Source organism: Numida meleagris, chromosome 4 (genome assembly GCF_002078875.1).
Source record: "Numida meleagris isolate 19003 breed g44 Domestic line chromosome 4, NumMel1.0, whole genome shotgun sequence".
NCBI lineage: Eukaryota > Metazoa > Chordata > Aves > Galliformes > Numididae > Numida > Numida meleagris.
Window position 1 is genome coordinate 72,454,651 of NC_034412.1, and position 24,006 is coordinate 72,478,656.

At 35.1% G+C, this 24,006-nt stretch overlaps 1 protein-coding gene across 12 annotated transcripts in view; it reads left to right on the top strand.

The window, feature by feature from the left end:
• Positions 1 to 24,006, top strand: part of FRYL (FRY like transcription coactivator) — a 158,490-nt gene that overhangs the window by 131,884 nt on the left and 2,600 nt on the right. For 9 of the 12 annotated variants that reach the window (XM_021394876.1, XM_021394866.1, XM_021394868.1 and 6 more), the window contains 12 exons: positions 830 to 991; positions 1,278 to 1,352; positions 1,791 to 1,967; positions 4,526 to 4,729; positions 5,570 to 5,737; positions 9,603 to 9,856; positions 10,818 to 11,025; positions 12,810 to 12,959; positions 15,671 to 15,769; positions 19,269 to 19,337; positions 21,721 to 21,738; positions 22,662 to 22,772. In XM_021394876.1, coding sequence (XP_021250551.1) covers positions 830 to 991; positions 1,278 to 1,352; positions 1,791 to 1,967; positions 4,526 to 4,729; positions 5,570 to 5,737; positions 9,603 to 9,856; positions 10,818 to 11,025; positions 12,810 to 12,959; positions 15,671 to 15,769; positions 19,269 to 19,337; positions 21,721 to 21,738; positions 22,662 to 22,772 — 1,695 coding nt within the window. The remainder of the gene's footprint in view (positions 1 to 829; positions 992 to 1,277; positions 1,353 to 1,790; positions 1,968 to 4,525; positions 4,730 to 5,569; positions 5,738 to 9,602; positions 9,857 to 10,817; positions 11,026 to 12,809; positions 12,960 to 15,670; positions 15,770 to 19,268; positions 19,338 to 21,720; positions 21,739 to 22,661; positions 22,773 to 24,006) is intronic. The other 3 variants (XM_021394870.1, XM_021394878.1, XM_021394872.1) reach the window with 1 other exon arrangement.

Here is a 24,006-nt window from a genome sequence, read left to right on the forward strand (position 1 = left end):
TTTCTGTTTCAAACTTGGATTTATTTTATGTTAGCCTTCTGCACTGGTGTCTTAAAATAAATATTTTTAAGAATACATGTTGAAGTTTTTTGTACATGCGAGGTGTAATTAAAGTTGTACTGAAAAGATTCATTAGAGCTCGAAATGATGGATTAATACAGATGATTTGTATGTCTGGAGATGGGAGCAAAGCCAAGTGACTGCATTATAATATGGGGATGCAGAATCTGTAGAAGACTTTAGAAGGAATCAAAAATAAGGGATCGTGGTTGAATCTGTTCCTGGATAACGATTGGAGATGTACATGTCTTAGGAGCATTACTTAAATTGCATGCAAATAAGCCAAGATACCAGGGGAATTCCCATGGAATTCATCGGAGTAGCATTTCTTTTCAGAAGGTCTGAATACGATCCCTGATTTTCAGAAGTTGAGAAGGAAGTTGCTTCTCTAGAGAAGTTACTGAACTGTGGAAATGATTAGTTGATATCAGTGAGGGTATCTATAGAGGAATTTTGCAAGTTATTTTAAAAATGCATTTTAAAATATAACTGGACTGTCTGCATAGAGTTTTCATTTTTCAAAAAAAAATACAAATGAGCAGAGTGACAGTCTGCTGCTTAATGTACAAGTATTCAACTTTTTATTTCCCAGTATACTGTTGTTGTATAGGTGCTCAATGGATTAGGCACATGCTTTGTAGAATTCTAAAATAAAAACAGCCACAAAGAAAAAGGCCCTTTATAATGTAAGACTGATTTCTAAAATCAAATGTGTAGTCCCTGTTAATACAGACTTGAATTTTAACAAAGTACATGTTGTCTTTGATAGACACCAATTATTGGGAATAAATACGGTGATCAACACAGTGCTGCTGGTAGAAATGGGAAGCCAAAAGTCATTGCTGTCACCCGCAGCACTTCTTCAACTTCATCAGGCTCCAATTCAAATGCATTAGTTCCCGTCAGCTGGAAGAGACCGCAGCTATCTCAGGTACATTGTGTCTCAAGCATGTTACATACGCAGTATGGACAGTGTTTATGAGTGTGTAATAAAAACATTTGTTGAAATGTAGTTTGAAATTGCATTATGTGTTGACAAAGCAATAAACTAATATAAGGTGAAAGCCAGTACAAGTTAAGAGATTAAGATTCCTTCTCTTTCTAGAGGATGTCAGCATGTAAGATGACTAGTTAAAAATGCAGATATTTACATTTTTACTTGGACTTCTGGTGGATGCCTTGCTATGTGATTATTATTATTTGGTATATTTTTTCAGAGAAGGACCAGAGAGAAGCTGATGAATGTGCTTTCTCTGTGTGGTCCAGAATCTGGTCTTCCCAAGAATCCTTCAGTAAGTAGTGGTGGTGTTTTATTTTGCTTTTAAAATTCCAGAAATGAGAATGCTGTTGGGTTTTCAAGTACTGATGAAATTGTGAAGAAAGGTTTTAGAAACTGGTTTTTGGTTCAACAATTCACAAATCCAATAGAAGATTAAAATATAAAAATCAAAAAGAAATGGAATCATAAACAATGAATTACTGTTACTTTTCAAGAGGTCCAGACTTTCACAGCTCTCACAGTAATGAGAGAATAATATATCTACTTTAAAGATGTAGTCAGAAGCCCAGCTAGTCTTGAAACAAATTGCATACTGCACATGCTGCAGTACTATGGTTACAATGGCACACTCAATACTGCTATTGCTATTAAACTGTGCGAAGCAGGATGGATCACTTCTGGTGTTACAGAAGCTGAAAGGTTTTATTTCTATTTTTACCCATATCTTCAGGTTGTGTTTTCCTCTAATGAAGACTTGGAAGTTGGAGATCAACAAACCAGTCTTATTTCAACAACAGAAGAAGTGATTCAAGAGGAGGAAGTGGCTGTAGAAGACAATACCAGTGAACAACAGTTTGGAGTTTTTAAAGACTTTGACTTTTTAGATGTTGAATTGGAAGATGCAGAGGTGAGACCTTGGGATTTCTTCTGTATATTTCCTTCTGAGAATGTTCTAAAAATTTGGCTATGTTGGTGCAAGTCTAAGGAATTGACAGCTCTTTTACCTAATCCAATTGGGAAGAATTTATAATGTGACTGAATTTAACTTGGATGATAAAGAAATTTGTATCTTAAACTTTGCAGTATTATGTCGTTGCTAACTGTGGGGGAAGGGGTTCTTTGTCAAGGGAGAGGTGAAGTGACTTAATCTGAAAGAGAGAGGTGATGTGACAGAATAAGCCAATGACAAGATGATCACCTGGTTATAATGCAATGGAAAACTTTTGGAACAAACATAGTACTATGCAGTAGAAACCTATGAAGCAGTATGCTAAGAAAATATAATCTTTGTTCTTGATACACTTCTGCATTTTGCAAAGATGAAGAACAACTTTCAAAGTTGTAAACTGTACAAACTAATTATATATGATTGCTTCAGACATCATAATTGCTTGCATTATGACTTTCCCATTATATCTGGTTTATTGCAGTTACGTTTCTTCTACTTCTCCCTATCATAAAAACAGAGAGGAGAAGTAAAACAAAATTGAATTTTTGGAAATAGTAACAATTCCTTTAACAATTGTTATTTATGTGGGGATAAATAAGAGGCTTGAGACTGGAATTTGATGAATTTTAAAAGCATGGCTGAAAGGACTGGGGAGAAGTAGAGAAGAAACTGAATGCTTTGTTGTTTCTTCCAGTACTTTTGTTACTGTCTATACAAAGTAGTGAATTAGTATTGATGACTCTTGCAGGTCAGGAGTCAACAGACTACCAAGATACTAGTCTGTATAAACCTTAAAATTGTTCTCTTTCTCCTGATTTTATCTAGCCCTTCTCAAAAAATCTTGGGCTTTTTCCCTTTATACTTTAGCTTTATCTCACTTTCTTAAACTTAATGATTGCTTCACTTCAAGCCAATGTTAGCATCTTGTAGGAGACACGTAGACTCATTATGATGTATTGCATACGTATGACCACACTCTATAGAGATGCAGTTTCTTACACTGAATGCTAATTAAATGGATTAAAATCATTAAGGCTCAGTAGTAGATGGGGCTTTACAGGTAGGATGCCAAAAATTGAAAACTTTTCCAAACTATGCTGCTAATCTTTAACTTTCTCATTACACGCCTGTAAGCATCATCTAGTGCTATAATTAAAAAAAAAAAAGCATATAAGTTTGCATATAAGTTGTGCTCTTGATACAAGAGATGCCCAGTTTTTTGCTGGAAAAACAGAATGTTCTTCTTTGCTCATTAAACTTAAGTGCTTCTCCCTGCAGAAGTAGTACTTTATTGTTGTTGAGATTGTTTTGCTTTGATGTAACTTTTTTTTTGTACCTTTTGTGGAGCAAAACATCAGTAGGAGAGAAAGTGGCTAGAAAATATTCACTTTACTGTGGATATTCATAGTATATTGATCTCATCACCATAAAAGACGCCCTGTTAGAGCAATTTTGGAACCCCATACTTCCACACTTGGGGCTGGATATGGTATTTTATTAACTGCTGTAGGCTGACAAAGTGAACTGATCAGGTTTTCCATATTTATTGGTTGTATTGTTGAAGGTTGACAAAATGCTTGAGAAAATCAAAGATGATTTTTGTACTTGTGAATTTTAAAAAAAATACAGTGTTTTAAGATCTGGATTTCATTTAGTAGTTTGGGCGTTTACAATCTAAGTATATCCCAACTTCAAAATGCAAAAACAGGAAGGATCCAGCTGTTGATGTTTAGGGTATTTTTCATAAAATTGATGTAAAGTAACTGGTAAAATAATTAATGAAGACATCCATTTTTCTGCAGCTTGAGTACAATTGATGTTGATTATGCTTTGTCAGTTGAATGTGGTCACTTCGGATTCATGTGTGTTAGTTAAAAGACTTCATCTAATGTTTGTTGCTTTACATGTTACACTAGAGAAAATGTATCATAAGCATGCTGGTTTTGGTGTTTTGTCATCAGTTTATTTTTAGTCAGTCTCCCATTAGAAAGAGAAATTATTTTAAGTAGTAGCTTTTTGACTAAAGCTTTTTTCCAGAGCTTGAATCAGTCTTTTACTGTTTGCAAATATTATGTAATAAAACATTGTTCCCTGGTTCTAGATTATCTTTAAGTGTTCGTCCTCGTTCTTTCTAATTATATGTGTTTTCCTTTTTGCTAACCAGGAGCTGCAGGTAAGTTGCAGCCTGGTGCCCTGGCTTGTTCATCTGTTGTTGTCTGTGGTGTGTTTGTACTTTCTAGTCAGATACATAAAATGGATACCGTTATAGATATAGACTATAGATTGAGTTACTTCCCAAGAAGATAATCAAAAGAATTCTGCTTCCTGTGACATATATTTTAATTTCTTTACAAACATCTTTTAGCAAGGTGTTTAAACTTCCGATAAAATTAAAGGGCTGATTGAAACTCTGTTCATAATGCATTTAGTTCTTGTGTTGTCTATGTTGCATTTGTATATTAGTTTTAATATGTTGACATTCATACATGTATGTGTGCAAACTTTCTTTATTACAGGGTGAAAGCATGGACAACTTCAACTGGGGTGTCCGTAGGCGCTCTCTTGACAGTATTGACAAAGGAGACACGCCATCTCTTCAAGAATGTCAGTACTCTGGTAGCACACCCAGCTTGAACCTGACCAACCAGGAAGATACTGATGAGTCTTCAGAAGAAGAAGCAGCACTGACTGCAAGTCAAATACTGTCTCGCTCACAGATGGTTAGTTATTTTTTTCTGAAAAGAATCTGAGAACTTAAGTTTTTACCTGCACTTTTAATTACTAAGTGTGGCTCATGCTTCTCATCCAGGAGAGCAGAGGCCTTGAATAAAACCAAACTGTCTGTGCTGCTCTGTCACAGTAACTTCCATGAGGGGAGTTACTTTGCTAGTGGTACAAAATAGATTTACAGTTCTTGTACAGTGTTGATGTTTTAAATCCCTTTATACTTACTGTTCAAATATAAGTGTAAAATCACATACGTTACTTGCAAAGTGTTTGTGGATTCCTAGCTTCAAAGAAATCCAAAATATTAAATGAAAACAAGAGCAGTAGGTGATCCCAGAGGAGCCTCAACTGTGTTTTACTATTGAAATTACTAATGTGATTATGCATTTTGAAGCTTGTGTGAAATCAATTGTAGGCGATTCAGAAGTCTCTCTATGTTACGTTAATTAGTTAAGAAAAAAGTAATCTAGGGGGAAAGAGAGCAATAGAGACAGCATTCTCCTTTTCAGACTTCAGGCAAAGTTTGTATTAACATTTCCCATAACAAAGAGAACTACTGATCAGTGCTTTGTGTAGCATTTTTCCCCCTACCAAAAACCTTTCAGAGGAAGAAAGGAAATTATTTTCAGGATCCCAAGGATAACTTCAAACTTCTCTTTGGAGTTAAATGTTACAGAAATGTGTGCAATGCTTATAATGTTTCTTTGTATAGAGCTGTTAATCTTGTGAAAAATTCAAACAGCTAACCACACTGAAACAGATTATTTTAAAATTAATGTGTTTTTTCCTGTTTGATACACTGAAGAATTTCACATTTTTCTTTTCTCTCTCAGTTAAACAGTGATTCTGCCATAGATGAAACAATATCAGATCATGCTGGCTTATCACTTCAATCTCAAGATTCCACTAGCAGTGTGGGAACAGAAGAGGTGCTTCAAATCAGAACTGAGACCCCAAGTTTGGAGGCGTCTCTAGATAACTCTAGCAACCAGCTGCCTGAGGTGGGGAGAAATGTGGGCTGGTGCATGGCTGATTTGGGCTCCTTCTAGTGTTCAATAGCAACTTTTGCTTTCTTTTTTCATCTGTTACACTGGTTGTTTGATTTGCTTTTAATATTTCTAACCTGTTGGAATGTTCTTATAAAAGGTTCCCTCAGAATGAAAACTATGTGTGATGGACTCAGGGATCTTACCACAGGTTAAAAATATTCTGGAAGGGCTGATAATGAGCATTTCATGGTGCCGAATGAAAATAGGCTAATATTTAAGATGCTTTTCCTTGATACGGTTGAAATCCTTCTTGAGCAAAATTTTCTTTCAAATACTTTATTTCCTTTGTTTGCTTTCTTTGGGTTAATGTGATTGGTGCTATGTGGGAATAAAACCTCAGGCCAGCTGTGTTAGCAGTTGGTTCAATTAAATAATCCTTTAAAAAGGACCACAGATGCTAGTGGTGTACTTTTTTGGAAAGGCCTTTGTGGAGTGAGACAGATTTCAAGCTAATGGCTGCCTGCAAATCTGTGAGTACTTCAGTTTTTTTGTTGTTTTTAAAATCTTTTGAATAATGTAAAATAGCGAAACTCATAAAATAAAACTCCTCTGCTACAGTTCCTATGATATTTAGCAGTTATAGATAAAAACTCCGTGTGGGATTTTTTTCTTGAAGTGGCTTGTTTTAGATAGTCTCTATATCACTTCAGTTAAAATCAGCGATGAGACTGACAATCTTATTTTTGTTTGACTTGAACAGAACATATGTTTTTTTCAAGTTTTTCAGAAAATTAAGCTATCCCTCCATACCTTTGAATAATCAGTAGGCAGTTCACATTTAATGAGTCTTCAGCTAACTTGGTTTAGACATAATTTCTGGGGTTTCTGAACAAAGGCTATATATACTATACATGTTTGCTACCTAGAAAATCACTCTCTTAAGAAAGTGAACCACCACTTAGTTTAACTACAGTAACTGAAACAACAAAAGACATATTTAGAATATAACAGAGGGAAAGCGTGAGTGACTGCGACCCTGTGGTAAAGCCCTTACCTTCTAAATGTGTAACACTGACTTCCATAAAGCAGCTTTTTCCTACTTTTTTCATATTTTGCCATTGTGATTAACAAGACATTTTTCTTTTATTTATTTATTTTTGAAAGCATTTGCTTACATTGTAGTTGATAAATTGTGATAAATTGTCTCAAAGTTTTAGGAGTGCCTGCACTCAGATTGCCAGTCAGGCTATCATTCTGGTAGTGTTTCATCTGTTTATCTCCACTGCAGTTTTGTTCCAGTGGAGTTTGGAGTGATGAAGAACTCTTAATCTGGATGATTTTTTTTCTAATATAGGTCAGATTTGTGTTATTTTAAGATTTGAAATAATTCCTTTAGGAAAAGGAGAAGTGACATAAAAGCTGGATTTTTTTTAGAATCATATTCACTGCAATAGAACTTTTCTTAGATGTACCATGGGCAAAAAATAAAGCTGTAGTTCATCTTTGCATTTTCTTATTTGTTTCTAAGACTGCCTTTATACTTAGACAAGTTCTTCTGCAGCTCCCTTTATAAGATCACTACACTTCTTGTAATTTACGTGAAAGTAAACACGGAAATAAGTTGCAAAGTTTTAGTAAAAATATTGAAAACATTAAAAGTAATTAATACTTTTAAATCAGGCTATAAAATAATTTCATGACTAACCACCATCCAGCAGTGTGCTTTACCAGAAACAACAGCTGATAAGTGAATAAGATTTTTCTTTGTCTGTAAATGAAAAGAATGCATTGCCAGTGAAGTTAAAAGTAAATGTATTTCATAAATAAATTATCAGAGATAGATGTGTGCCCTCAGTGGTGCAGAAATCTATATATATCAATCAAGATATAGGTCTGTAAATTAAGACTTAATTGCACTTTGCCATGTAAAAGTAGCACTATGTATTTACTTCAGAGTGCATAGTCAGTTAATATAGTCCCTATTTCTATTTACTGAAAAATTAGTGTTAAAACTGAATGTGGTAGCATTGTGTTTCATGTACGGCATTGTATGGATTTAGAAGGTTTTTTTTGCCAGTACTCTTTATGTGTCGACCTTCAGAGTGAACTTTTAAGCCAGTTATTTCCTTGAAGTTTGAATTTTTAAAAATTGTATTTTTTTAGATGTCTTTTTAAATTTTAAGTCTCACGTTTTAAAGGTGCTAGATTCACCAAGAAAAAAAACCACTCATGCGGTATTTTGAATTTGTTCTTGGACCTTATATGGCTGATAGTATTTGATGAAGAAATTTAGACCATAATAAGTGACTGGCTTCTGTGTGAAGGTCTTTCTGGGAAGGGGCTCAGCTGTACATACAGATTGATGGCAAAATTGGTGCTGTGCATAAGGGAAAAACATAGACTGCAATCACATATAAATGTAATTTCTAAATGTGATGTGATCTAAGCTTGTTTTGTGATGGTTAGAATATGGGATTCAGTCAGTCACATACATTTTCTTCAGACACAGTTCAAACATTCAAATTTACCTCTCAACAAGTATTAGGTATCTATCTAGTTTGGCTAAAAGAGAGAGATGGCTTTAGGCCTCTTAGCAGAGTGAGAAAGCATGTTTGTGCTGGTTAGGTGCAGTTGAGTTCCTTGTTTCTCATTATAGGGATGCTAAAGAGTTGAGTAAATAATTTATTTAAATGTTTTTGACGAATTCCCAGTAATAATATATCTCTGCAAAAAGGACAAAGCATTTCACATTCCAGTTTATAATTTATAGTTTAGCTTACAAGAACATTTCAATTTTGAACAATAAGCTTTAGGAAGACGAAGTATGTGAAATTTTCTTACTAAAATGATTCTCTATTTTATTCACCTACACTGTGAACTTATTTACTAGAAGCAATTTTCCTTAGGTTCTGTGGAGCTGAGAAACTTTAAGGGTATCACTCACTGACTTTCAGTAATATGTTAACGTCTATAGCAGAAATTGACCACTTCTTCAATCCAAATTGTTTTGTTGTGCTGTTGTGAAAATGCCTCGTGTTCCTGTGTGCTGCATGGTGTGACAAAATGGCTGCTTTGTGCCGTAAAGCTACAGATTCAAACTGTACAAAAGAGGCAATAGAAGCGGTCCCTAGCTGTGCCAAAGGGCAGCAGTGTCACATGTTGAAATACCGCAGTCAAGGTGAGATAACGTTAGGACCACCATGAAAGAAAATGATGTAGTTCTGGTTTAAAGGTGAATTGTCTGATTCTGTAGAATGTCTGTAGTTAGTTATTTGTCAGAGGATTTGTTGAGGATGATGAAAGCTGTGAAATGAGCTGCATGCTTAGAAGCTGCCCAAAAGTTTGTTGACTGGTCCTGGGTTGGCAAGTAGAGGTAAAACAGCATATTAATAATGATGTGTGATAATTACTGCCTCTAGGAAAAAGCAGTAACAGGAAGATACTATTTTTATTCCACAGAAAAATCAAGTAAAAGGTTTCAAATGGGTTAATCATAAATTAACTGAATTCAATATAGTGGTTTTAATGAATATAATGACGCTAATGGAAGAAGAGAGAAGGGAGGAAGGGTCAGTCTAATAATACCTACCTGAGATTAATGATAATCTCTTTGTACAAGCCAGTGATCAAAAATCTTCATTCGGGGATTCAGAGTTTAACCCTTAAAGTCATCTTAACCATGTCATAAGCTTTAAAAAGACTGCCTGTCTCTGCTCAAGTAAAACTGAACAATACAAAGAGCTGAATGTTTCAAGTATAAATGAACCTATGTAATTTCTTTTTTTTTAATCATTCTGTTACTTTACCATTATAAAAAAAATGGTAAGATTGCATAAGCTTTGACAAGAAAAGTAATAAAAGTATGTTTGATTCACAGGAAGGTAGTTCAGCAGTAAGGGATGAACAGGTCAGCATTGCTAGTGAAGACACAGGGTCGTATCTGCTACAGGAACAACAAGACTGTCTGGTCTGTCATGAACCTCTTGAGTTGGAAGAGACCCCAGAACTGGCAGAGCCTGCAGCTCCGGAGAGCTATTGTGAATCTATCTGTGAAGATGATGTCACTCTTGCTTTGAAAGAACTGGATGAGAGATGTGAAGAAGAAGAAGCTGACTTCTCTGGTTTGTCGAGGTCAGTTTAATATTGGTTCTAACTAGTAGAGATTACATCAATACATGAACAAACGCAGTCTTTCTTATGACATGGTTTCTTTTATTAATTCCACAGTACAGGCATCTAAAATGATGTTTTCATATCTGAAATAATGGTTTATGCCTGTTTAGCAAATAAGCTCAGTACTTCTCTCAGCAGCTTCTGATGAGAGAAATTTTTCTCTCTGGTGAGAGAAGCAGGTATTTTTTGGTGCAGGGAAGGCAACATGCATGAAAAGATGAGAATTCTTGAATAAAAGAAACGTTAAAATTTTCTGTATTACAAGGATTAATACAACTAAGTGGTTGTAATTAGTAACATTGATTAATTGATAGTTTGATATTTTTATTGGAGGTCTACCACCTAATGGAAAATATGACTGCAGAATGCTCTTCAGACAAAAGCCTATTAAATTGATCGCTCATAAAAAAGAAAGTCCCATCTCCATCTTCCCATCTATCTCACTGATGCTGCTAAAGACAGTTTTAAGATATTATTGAACTGCCAGATGAGCCTTTCTCTTATTGAAAGCTAGAATTTGTTATAGATGGTGTATGTTTAGATGAATAAAAATTGAAAGAATTGAATGATAATTCAGTTACAGAGGGCACGAAAGAAAGGTCATTTTCTGAGTGAAATATGTTTATTTGTAGTGCTGTATAGAAGTATCTATAATCTACAGGTAACAGTTTGTAAATGTGCACAGAAACAGCATGTTTTAATAAACCTTGGAGATATTTGAGGTTATAAGCAACTTTTTTATACGGTAGTAGAAAAAGTTTTGATGTTTATTGCTTTTTCTTCTTTGGTTCAAAGTAAGCTTAGTTGATTAATAAATTATTTTTAAAAACACATTCCTTAATTCTTAATTGTTTTATTATCAAAATTAAAGATTTTTCCCTGACAATGGGGGTTAACTTCTTTTGTCTGTCATTCACAGCCAAGATGAAGAAGAACAGGATGGTTTCCCAGAAGTACAAACCTCCCCACCTCCTTCACCATTTCTTTCTGCCATATTGGCAGCTTTCCAACCAGTGGCGTATGATGATGAAGAGGAAGCCTGGCGTTGCCATGTCAATCAAATGCTATCTGATACAGATGGTTCATGTGCTGTCTATACATTTCATGTCTTCTCAAGATTGTTTCAGGTCAGTGAATTGCCAGTGAATGGCTGTTTGTCTGAAATCCGTTCCTCCTGCTTTTAAAAATCTTCTTCCCCTATGTAGCTGTAGGATTGTGGTAGCAAAAAGCCTTAGAAAGCAAATCAAAAGCAGACCAAAAGAACCCCATAACACAAAACAAAACAAAAAACTATTGGTAAAAGAATGGCATATGTTCATACACTACTTTTCCGTGAGATACCTGCATTCATTGTCTCTGAGAGATAGAGCCTGCTCACTGAAAGGGGGGGAAGAAAAAAAGCTATTCAGTATTTCTTGTAAGCTTTTAGTTCAGGTTGTGTTGTTGTGGTTTTTTTTTTTTTTTTCCTTCTTCTCTGAACATCACCCAAGCTCTGTGCTGATTACAGGATTAACGATTTCCTCCTGGGATTTCTATGGATTTCATTATGATGGGTTCGCAGCTTGAAAAACACTAATGAAATTATCTTTCATCTGTCTTGTGAGAAATTGTGTTTTTTTTAAATTGAAACACCAGGAGATCTGTTAAAGCTGGAAGTTTCAAATGTCTCTCAAGTTATATTTACCTCACAGATATGGCATTCAACATGATATGCTTGTGGCCTAATTTTTCGAACTCCCTCTTCCCTATGTTTAGGGAATGTGTCTTTTGTGTTTTCTAAGTGGTACCATGTAGATATGTATTATTCTTGGCAACTTCTTATGGGATAGGAGGGGTATAATTATTCCATTTTATTTACAGGCAATGTGCCAAGTGAGCTAATAGCAGATACAGTATTACTAACCAAGACCTTCTGACTCCAGCCCTTTCTTATTTCTCCAAAGCTAATTTTGCCTGCTGTTTAGTATGCTGTAATAAGCTTCTCAGTGGAAGGATCATTTATTTTTTTTCTACCATGCTACCACAATTCTCTTTTATCCCATGGGCAGGTTTAGGGTTAGTACCATGAAGCAACCGAATTCTGAAGATTCATACCCTGCCTCATTCATGGAATAACTTGTTTGTGTATCCATGCTCTACTTGTTAGTAGAAATATGTATTTTGCCACAGTGCTGTGAAAAATTGCTGTTATTTCCTTTAGATGTTTGTTTTCTTGCTTTAGAAGGTATCAGAGCTTTAGTTTATCTGTATAATACAAACATTTTTTGAAAATGGCTAAAAGGAAATGTTACACAGTAACATCGTAAGGTGAATCCTTGTTTGTCTGGACCTTTCCATTGTGACTTCTAACAGTGTTCAATTTTGCAGCCATAAATATTATCTTCCTATAGTTTTATTGTACATGTAACTTTCTAGAATTTATGAAATAGTATATGGCAAAGTGTCAGATTACACCAAGTGTATAGTCTGTGTAATCATACATAATATACATAGGACAGATTTTTGAAGGTGACAAATCCCGCAGGCGGCAGTTTTGGACACAAATAATACTACACAGGCTTATCCTGACTCATAAAGTTCTGTATATAACTTTCTGCAACAGAAGCAGTTGAAAATGAGTGGAATCTGTATGGCACAGTCATTTGGATATCCTGATGCTAAAGTCCCAGATATGAAAGGAAGTATTATCTTCATAGATGCATGCTGTTTTCTTTTACTTACTTATTTCTGACCTTTTGGGAGCTGGTTTTAAATAAACGTACAAATTATGTATTACTTTGTAATTTAACGTCAAAAAATCTATGCTGTCATAATGGAAATTTGCCCTGAAATTCTTAATCTGAAACACTAAAGGTGGAGGGGTATTGAAATACTTTTTTTTTTTTTTTTTTTTTTCTGATTTGCTTTCTAGACCATTCAAAGAAAGTTTGTAGCTATAACAAATGATTCAGTCAGCTTTCTTGGAGAAAGTCTACAGCGCATTGGAAAGAAATTTAAAAGTTCACTGGAAGTGATGATGTTATGTTCAGAATGCCCAACAGTCTTTGTGGATGCGGAAACGGTAAAAATCTTTTAAATTCAATGCTGAAATAGAAGTTTACTTACACACTGTTATGTAGGATACAAAATGATGATTAAACACTTGGAAAATAGCAATGCTTGAGGAAGGCTTTCAAAAGTTTGAATAAAATGTGTTAATTTTTGCCTTTTAAAAGATTGTACTCATGTCACTAATTGTTATCTGAATAATTATGAGATGTTTAAAAAAAGCTTTTTTTATAAATGAAATCGAAAAGGAATTAAAATGTGAGGTGACCACTATAAATCATAAATGTTTGAAAACAAAATATTAAATGCATTTTCTCCAGAAAAAAAAGAAAATAAAAAGCCCTCCAATTTTAACAGTGAGTGAACTTACCAGATATCACTTAGATTCCTTTGCTGTTCATTGACTTCCTCGCTTGTTCATATTTATTCTGTAGTCTTTGGATAAAGACCTGAAGGAAAAGGAAGACCGCTTACCATCTTTGCCTTTTAAAATTATTTATTGTCTATGTATTTAGTATATCATGCATGAAAAAACTAAAACTAAAAATATATAATGAAGGCTTTGAATTGTTTCTTGTTGCGCAAGTTGAAATCTTGGGTTATAATAAATATTGATATAAGAAATTGACACAATGGTTAGGGGCAGTCAAAAAAAAAAAAAACCAAGCGAAACTTCTAGAATAATTACAAAAAAGGGATAGCAAAATCTGAATGCAACATTAAGCTAATGTACATATACTCAATAGACCTACATCGTGATCTTTGTGTGTAGTTCTGGTCCACTGCTCTCAAAGAATATACATTCGAACTGGAAATAGTTCCAAGAGAAGTAACAGGGATTGTGAGATGTGTGGAATGGCTTCCATATAAGACACGAGTATGCAGACTAAGATTTTTCAGCTATTTGGGAGATAATCTGTTAGCTGTACATAAATGTTCATTATCATGGTAAAGAAGGAAGAACTGTTGCATTTTTATCTTATTTGATGTGAAAGAGGTTTGAATTAAGCTAGTAGTGACTTACAAAACATACAGAACCAAAGAAAGGTGATCCTTCATGTGATATATAATCAACCTGTGAAACCTCGTACTTTTTTACAATTAGCATTCATGTTTTCAGAAAGCAACTAAACATTTGTGAAAGAAATACCCCTGAATAGATTTTTCATATGCGAAGTAACACATTGACAGAGACTAAGAGTGCATTCAGGAACAAAAAAGCAAATAGATCTCCATGTACTTGTCCTGTTTTGCCTTTCCTGAAGCACTATCAGAGAAACTGTGATGGATTGGACTTGGCCTGACCCAGTATGAGGCTCTATTCCTGACCTGCTTTTTTCCTTGTTGCTGAGAGGCATCTCTGCTCTTTTGCTCCTGCTTTGGAATATGGGTACTAAAAAAGCATGATATGGACAGTGCATTTCAAGGGAACCATGTATAATGGTTTTTGTTTAACTTATATCACTTTAAAAGCAGTATAAATTAATCAAAAAAAGAATATTTATTTTGGATAAGAAGCCACAAGAAGAGCTATACCACTACATAGTTAGAACAGCAGGTGTGTGTAAATACACATATAGAGATACATACATGTATAAATCTATATAATGCTACATGTAAAAGAATATATACATATATAGCAGTATACACAAATGTACCAGTACATGTGTATCCATGCATATGAACATACTGGTGTTGTTACACTGGCAAATATTACTGAACAGATAAATCTTCTCATCTCAAATAATTTAATGGAAGTAGACCTACTTGTTTATCAGATTAATTTTCACTAGGAAAGAATGGCTAGTCTGAAGTAACATTCACGCACAAATCTTTGGCTCTGTGGTGTCTACTCATGCATGCAAGGTGGACATTTCATTCAAATTTGATTTCAAATCCTTCCCACCCATGCCTGAGTAACTGGGATACTCAGTCATTGTCATTCCCGTTCCACAGTTTTGCGATCACAGCCTTCCACATGCACTTGCAAGATGACAAAGAGGTGCCAGGTAACAGGGATTAGAGATAAGTACAGAGCTCTTAATGTTTGCAGGGGGTGACGGTGTGAAGGGAAAAGCATCATGTTAGAGGCATGGTTATCACAGGAATTGATAGGAGGAGGATTCATCTGAAAAAAAACTAAGTGGAGATACAACTCCAGGGAAAAATGGTCTGGATCGAAGCTGAAGTAGCAGCCTCTGATGGAAGAAGACTTTGAAACCTTTTTGAAAAGGGGAAAATGGTAGAAAGTTCTTTAAATATCCAACACTTCCTGCTTTGACAGTTCCTGGATTGAACAGACCAAAGCCTTTGTTGGTTCTGTAGCTGGTATGTTGAGAAGGGGAAGTAACGCTCACTGTACACTCCTAGGTTGCTACAGGACCAATCCAGAAGTACCTTTTATCCTGTTGCAGGCTATTTTATTTATACTGGCTGTGTACATCAAATACTACTCTTCTTTTTGAGAGATCTAGAAGTCCCTTTGAAGTCTCTCATTCATTTGTTGACTAGGTACTGCCCTTATTTTGGAATCGAAAGTTCACTGTCTGAGCTGATCCAGCTCTATGTTAACTTATTAATTCAGAGGTGTCATAATTCGTATGTACATAACTGCTTTTGATTGTTTTTCCAAATATGGCCTTGAAATTTCAGATTACATAATTACTAATATATTGGACTATGTAGATCATGGTTGGATGCTATCCTACTGTTTTTATCTTTCAGCTAATGTCTTGTGGCCTGCTGGAAACATTGAAGTTCAGTGTTCTAGAACTCCAAGAACATTTGGATACCTATAATGTCAAAAGAGAGGCTGCAGAACAGGTGAGTGTGTTTTGTATTTCAAATCAAATATATGAGGCTTTTCCTGTAGAGAGAAAATGATCCTTAGGAAAGTTAAACATACATTTGAAGGAATGTATTACTGATGCCACAGCCAACAGCAGTGGCCACACAGACAAGTTTGAGTGATGCGAAACTGAACCACAATTCAAGCTGCGGTATCTTGGCAGAGCTGTATTTTCCAGGACAAGTTTCCCTGTTTCTTAGTTCCACCGACTTTATTAAAAAATGATGGCCTCTGCCTTGCAGAGTTTGCTGACAGCTGATCTGTTTACTAGAATAGCCATCCACTTTTTGGTGGAAATGTAGTTTCCTCAAAACCAAGGCTACACCATGCCATGCAGCACTGTAGGTAAACTATTTTTAGGATGCAGACCGGTATTTCTGTAGAAGAGATGCTGAATTTCTTGTCTTGCTGTGTAGCTAGTAACAATTTGTTTGGAAACTAGTTCATGAGGTCTAATATAATAAAATACATCTTGTCATTTAGGCTTAATCAGAACAAAGCACTCATCTAATGACCAACATTACCTTATTGGATATAATATTTAATGTCTGACATTCTCCAATGCGTAATGCTGTTATCAGTACTGTAAGAAAACTATGTATTTTATTCTTCATTTTAGAGAGCAAAACTGGGGCACAGAGAGAATAACTGATTTTCCCCAGGGTCAGACAAGAAGATTGAGGCAGAATAGAGAGGTGCTGAGGTGTATGGATATGCTTTGAATAGTAACCATCCAAAAATTGGGGATTCACCTTGTACATACTCCTCATTTAGCCTACAGTTTGTCATAGCAGTAAGATATAGTGTTGTTCAGTTTATAAAATTTTATCCCTTTCAAATAGCTAAGAACTTGCTTAACTTATTTTTAACTCATTTTCCTCTGTGACATGTCATACAGATATAAATCCATGCTGGATATTATGAGCTTGTTTACGTTATTATTTTACTTTGGATATCCGGTTGGTGGTCTCTTTTGTTGTATCATAGTGAAAGAGTGTTGTTTTTTTTTCCTGTAGCGAAGCTGTCAGAAGGGTGTCTAGTAACGCTTCTGTGGTCAGTCTGTCTTCTGCCACAGCATTTGTGAATGACTGGAGTAGGAAAAAGGTTTCTCTGGATCAATGGAACTGTGAAATAACTGAGAGCATCTTGACAGTTTTTATTTTTCTTTAATAATTCATAAAGAGAATGAAGTGGTACCAAGGAGAGAGATGTGTTTCTTTGGGTCTCAGTCCTCTGTTTTTGTGTGTATTGCGCAGTATAAGTAGACTTAAGAATCTTATTTTCAGATAAATTTCACTGGTTTTCTCTGTCCCATTGAACAAAATATAGGGAATGACAGAAAGAAACTTCCTGAAGTCAAATCTTTTTTTTCTGTTATTGCAAGCAGTACTTACATGTATCCTGTTCAGTCTGAAGGCAAAATACATAATGAGCTTGTTGCAAATCCTCACGTTTTTCTTAGAAACATGCAGAAAATGATCAAACTGAGTTCATTAGGATAATGTCTGATCAGGTAAATACAAATTAACAAATACTTCAGTAAACACCTATCCTCTAGAATTAACCACTGGAAAAATCTGTACATTATCCTCAATGAAAAATTGTTACTTAAATTTTACCCTAATAAATAGATGCTGTTTGTCACTATCAATGCTATGTCCAGTACTGGCATTCCCATTCACACGAATCAAGTTCAAAATAGGGTTGCAGTTGAAACCGTGCACTGAAATAAGAGAGAAAAAGGTATCTGTACTACAGGATTTTTGAGGGATGTCTGTTTTAGGGGGGGCCTGGCAAACCAACCTATACTATGACCAAGGACAACCACAAACTTCCCTGTCTTACATTTTTCACCCTACACCTTTGTAGGAGATACCTAGGGAAAAACAAATTGTTGTAAACGTATGAGTATTTTATCACAGAACCTGTTGCTGTTTTCAAAAAAATTTAGGCCTTTCTGCAGTGCTGAACATTATATTGTTTGCAAAAATTTTAATTAATTTTGTCAACCTTTTGGAGCTACAATTCTATTCTCTTGCAAGGAAGCTGCTTTTGACTTCACTTAATATATTAGCGACTGAGATAATGAATCATGCACGCGTAATATAAATATAATGTTACATGTATCCCATAAAATTCTAGGCGTGCCCTTTATTCAAACTGGTTTAAGATTTAAAGAAATTTTAAATGGAGAACTTGCAAAAACAACTGCTAGCTTCCAGTTTTTGTTGCTGTTTGTTCCAGTGCAAACCTATTCCATTATTACCGATGAATGCTGTCAGATAAAAAGGAAAATTAGATTTGCTGTGTATGTCGGTATCCATGTCACTAATTGAAGCTGACACCACAGTGTTTAGAGAATTCCATTTCTCCTCTTGATAAGCACACAGGCCTGGTTAATTCACTAAGTAACCTTTATTAAATTGAGCAGATGGGAAATCACATTTTTCTTTTTCTTGCATCAGACAGAGGTTAGAAAAAGGTCACTGAGACTTCCTGTGAGACTTACGATATAAAGCACTCGGTATGCAGTATTATTCTTTCATGGATGTACAGAGCCTGTTCTTCATTTCAGAAGATAATCTGCACTCTGCATCTCAACATGACGTGTTGCTATTTCAGTAATACCCAAATTACCTCATGCTTGCTGCTGTTTTCACTGTACAGAGGAATATGCTGAGCATTCCGTAGATGAGATCACCAGGTCATGCTATCCAAAAAGAGAATATTTTATTCCACAAATGCTTTATATTAATACATTAAAATTTCCATGCTTTTTTAAGGGTTAAAAAAAGAGATTACCCATTATACACTATAGGAACTGGAGTTAAATACAGTGCTGTATTTATGGAAAAGAGTGGAATCTGTGTTTGCAGGGATAATGTCAGAGTGCTCCATCTCTCTGGCTTGTATGAACCAGATGTGATAGTAAATTCCCACTGAAGATTTTGGATTTTTTGTTCCTCCCAGTAAACCTGCATGTACATCTAGTTACACAAGAGCAACTGCTGTTGCTGAAGTAAAACAGGCTTGCTCTTCTTCCATAATTTGAATGACAAGTAGGTTTGAAGTGCTGAGAAATCATGTTGGTCTAAACCTTGTGCAGCAAGAAAAGAGAAAATACAAACTCATCTAATGAACGTCATTTTTCTGCCTCCTCCCCTTACGTCTCCCTGTAACAATACCCAAATTCAGTCATGTTAATATTTGGACTGAAGTGTGCTATCTCCATCTGGGATAATGAAGCTACATGAAATTTGCAACAGAAGGGATGCAATAAAAACTGCAAAGCTATACTTCAGGGCAGAAATCAGTAATGGAAATAACGCTGGTAAACAACTGATTTCTTTCCACGATTTCTTACATAGCCTAAGAATGGAAAAGATTTACTGAGATGTCTTAAGTAGTTTTTACACAGTTTCCATTTTGCTCTATTTCAGATGATGTTTAATCTTGTTTATGTTTATTTTGCAGTGGCTAGCTGACTGCAAAAGAACATTTGGTACTGATGATGGCATTCATGGCACTAACACAGATGCCCAGGTAGGTACATCTCATTTGTAAGTCTCTAGATATGAGATTTAAAAGCAGATCTGTTGGACAAAAACTCCAATATTTGCAAGAGAGATTAAAAACATATGAAAAGCTTTTCATTTCAGTTATCATGCGATCTTCTGGAAACTCAGTTTCTTATGAAGTAGTGGTCTAATAAAATGGGCTCTTTTTAATAAAAGCTGGCAACCAGTCTTGGATTCTAGGCTTAATAACACTGAGGAGATAAGCAGATACCATCTTTGTACCAGTAAGTCCACTTCTGTGCAGCTGTTTCTAGAAGAATAAAGATCAGCATTCTGCTTATATGCTAAGATAAACTGTCTGGCCAAAAACCTCTACTGGATATAGTTAATGTTATATAAATATGTATGACCTTTTCAGAGCCATCGTTTGGGTGGGATGGAACAGGGAGTAAAGTAGCAGTATGGCAAAAATGTCATGAAACTCTTTTGCCAAAGTACCATCTAATAACAACAGGCGAAGTAACCTATTAAGATCAGTTTGATATTCTGTATATATGTATTTGTATAATAGTGTCTCTGTTTAATATTACTAATTGCTATAGTAAGTGATAGCTTCTCCTCAAGTGGACTAGGACTTTTTTTTTTTTAAATTATAGCTGCATAATATTGATGCTGCTGATTTAAAAAAAAAAAAAGCAGATCCAACAACTACCACTATTAGGTAAAGAAATCTGCCATTTAGAGTCCTGTAATAAGAACAATGAAACATAAAAAGTAAAATTGCAGGTAGCAGACTTTCGCACATTCTCACAATGACATTTTGACAAAAATCCAGAATTCAGGCTGAAGGAGGAGGAATTTTATTCATTTTATTCAGTTGGAACTCTTATTCTTTGATATACTTGGTAATGTTTATGCTGCTGAAAATGTGGTGTTTAGCAACAGAAATTTCTGCTGTGTGCAAGAACTGTTTCTTCCTTAGTTTACATTTAGTTTCGTATATACTTTATATATATATAAAATTTAAGTCCAGTCACAAAATGTGTATGAATTTTGTAGAGTACTGAAATGTGTTTATATTACCACATTGAAATTGAATATTTTAGAAACTTCTAAGGTGGCTAAAGCACAATATAATTATTCACACACGTGCTGCCACTTGCGAGGATTTTTGTTTTGCCGGCAAACACGACATCTGCTGTATTTTACACTTGGTTTACATCTTCATGTAGTGACTGGCACTATGTAACAACATAGTACTACAATACACTAAATGTTCAATGTATTGATTTAAAAAGCAGCATCTACGTACTTCAGTTCATTTTTGGAATGTTGCTTTATGTACACTAAGAAATGGCTAGGACATGACCATGAAGGTAAGTATTACTATTCCCATTACATAGCTAGACAAACTAAGAAATGTTGGGAAAGCAGCATGCAGGCTTTCGTTTTGACTCTGCCATTTCTCAAAATCTGAGTCTCTTTGCTCCACTGGAATAGTTCTTGTCAGCTTGGGTAGTTCAAGATCTTGTCTCTTCGTGATGTTCAGTGCATCGGAAGCTTTTGCTTTTATAATTGTGCTGTGTGTATAATAGCACCAAGTACAGTATAAAACCACACAATGTTTACAGTTCATTAAGCATATGGTATATAATTTATTATACACCTAGTATATAGCTGTGTGCTTAATAACACTTAGCTGCTTCTGCCCCTTAGAATCAGATGTTGGTTCCATCTTCATACACATATGACCACTGACTACGGCTTAAATGTCATGAAAGCACAGAAGTTTCTCACTTAGTCTGAGGAATGTATTTGCTGTTGTTTTTTTCTTCCTGTCTCTCTCCCCCAGACATTGTTGGGAGGAAAAAAAAAAGTGCAGTTAAATCACAAAACTGTTACAATGAAGTGTTGAGAACTTGAGAACTGAGTTTAGCAAAAAGAAGAATTTCCTAATACAAATTCTTTAAAAAAAAAAAAAAAGTTCAGAATCCACATGCACCTCAAATTTTAAGAATTATTATCCGTGCTTAAACAGAAAAGTAAGAAGCATTGTACAGATTATGCAGATGCTCAGACCTGCTTTTGAACTTCTAATTTTGCATACCTTGTAAGACCATACAACATGTAAAGACCAGGCAGGGTTGTAAGGTGAAGTGTGCTACTCATGTTGTGGGACATTAAAGTCACTGTATTATATTGGTAATTACAACAGCAAGTATGTAGTAATTCAATCACAATCAATTAATTTCTTTTTCCATTCAGGGTACATTTGGAGCATGTTACTTGTATTTCATCCTCCATTTTACCTGGGACATCTTTTACCCTAATTAAAATGATTTCCTGCACTAATTCTTGATCTTTTTTCTTTCTTTGTATTTTTGTGACCTGCTCATCTTCTTGCTTAGCAAATGGAAATTCTAGCAGTAAGTGATGGTTCTTGATTTATCGAATAACTTAACCATGCCAGTCAATGAGCTGGTCTCCATCTGTCTCATCCATTTGTGACATAGTGGTGTCTTGTCATAGAATATTACAACAATGCTGTGTGCTTCATTTCTGCGTCATCTAACCCATTGAACTGTTGGTTCTTTGTAGATAATAGAATCCTGTAGTAAGTAGAACCTTATAGAAGATTATTCCATTAGAATTAGCTCTTATGTCTTTATGTAAAGCAGTATTAGCACTGTCTGTACCTTGAATAGTTTTAGAAGCATAAAAATGGAAACAAGACAGTGCACAAGTTAATGCTGCTGTTTCATTTCTTTAAGATTATATCATGTGGTATTTCTAAAATAGAAACAGAGCTACCTTTCACAAAGGAAATATTATTCTTACATTCAAGAATGGAATGATTTTCCTCTTATTCAATCAGGCAGTTAGAAGCTGAAGACCAGGTTATATACCATGTTTACATATTTATATTAGTGATTATGAAAGATGGTGTACTTACCAATCACAACTATATTTCTTTATATTATTTCTTGAATTCAAAGCAGTAAAATATCAACAATATAAGTAAACGATCTATGATATTCTGTCTGGGAACATGACATTTTAAAATGCATTTTGAATCACTTTTTTTCCTATCTTTTGGAAATGTAACTTCTTGTTAAAATGTGAACTCTTAACCTGTGTGAGAGTCTACCTATACATCTAGAACTGAATGAAGCTTTCATTTGCTTTTCATTAGCTTCTTGCTACATTAGCTTGCAAATCTTTTTGGCATTTTCATCAGTAACCAAATAACTACTTTTTGCACATTCTGTATTGAAGTTGTCATTTGTTTCTTGTATTGGATAGTACATGTTTTGCACTGTGAATACAATGATGTTGTTTACATTTGTAGGAACTGGAGTTATGTCGGAGGCTATACAAGTTGCATTTCCAGTTGCTGCTTCTGTTCCAAGCCTACTGCAAACTTATCAGCCAAGTAAACACAATCAAAAAAGAAGCAGAGGTAATGAAAATCATGCCATTTCGCTACGTGCTGTTGACATTTTAAAGCCAAATCATTTTGAATACATTTCAGTAATGTGTTTTTCAGCAGGACATCTTTTTAAAAACTGCAGGAGGGTACCAGCTACTCTGTAGCCAATTAATAAAAGATCTAAGTAGAACCTGCAGGAATTTTCTGAGATGTGCAATTATCAGTGTTGATTTTTGTACCTGAAAGCTCTTAGACGGGAATGCAGGGAGTCCAGTGATGAGGACTTCAAATATTTCAGTAGCACTCTTGGTGTATTCTAATCAAGCTACATCAAATTCAGCCAGCAGAGTTCTGTGATGAAGCCCCTTTCCATCACCCCAGTGCTTCCTGTTAGGAACACAGTGATTTACTACCAGCCAGTCACTTAACTGCGTCACACCAGCCGCCATTCAGTTTCACCGCAACCCTAGACCCAACCTACATACAGTTAGTAATGCATTCTAATGTTGTCTTGTGGCTGATTTTGAGGTGTACTAACTTTAGAAGCAAAATGCGTCATTCAGCTATGCACACGTGGTACATAGGTGATCTTTATTGAGTTTATCTGAATGAGTTATGCTGTTAATAATGTCTTCTCAACATTCTCCCACTGGGAGAGGTAGCATTTTAAAAGAAAAAAGTATTGCTTAATGAAGTGGAGAGGAAAGCAAAAAATAGGAGTGGAAGTATTTGGTGTAGGAAAAAATGATGCATGTTACTCACTTAGATCTCCAGATTTTTGTAGGGGCTGCAAATAAGTGAGTTCATTTTGTATGGAGGATGTTATGGAACGTCAGCATCACACCAGCCTGAATTCTCAAGTCAGCTGTAGAATCCTGTTCTGAGCATGCCTTTGTCTCTTACTTATACGCTGGAACTAAAGCCAAAGATGGTATTACATACATTATCTGCATTACAGTTACTCTGCTGGGCTGTGAGTTCTTACAGATTTTTTTCTTCATGTTGAGGTTGTCATTGTAACAACACAATTTCTGTTGTACTTTCCAAAGTGTTTAATGCTTCTTATCAATTTAATCGTTAAGTGATTTGAGAAGAAAAATGTACTTTTTGGAACACATTTTGAAGAACTGACAAAGATGGAAAGTTCATCGGGGAAAGCTGAAATACCTGATATACGTACTTGGGCCATTAAACTGGCTGTACGTATAAGGAACTGAAGCAAACAGTTGAATTACTTTGTCTTATTTAGGATCGTACCAAGGAG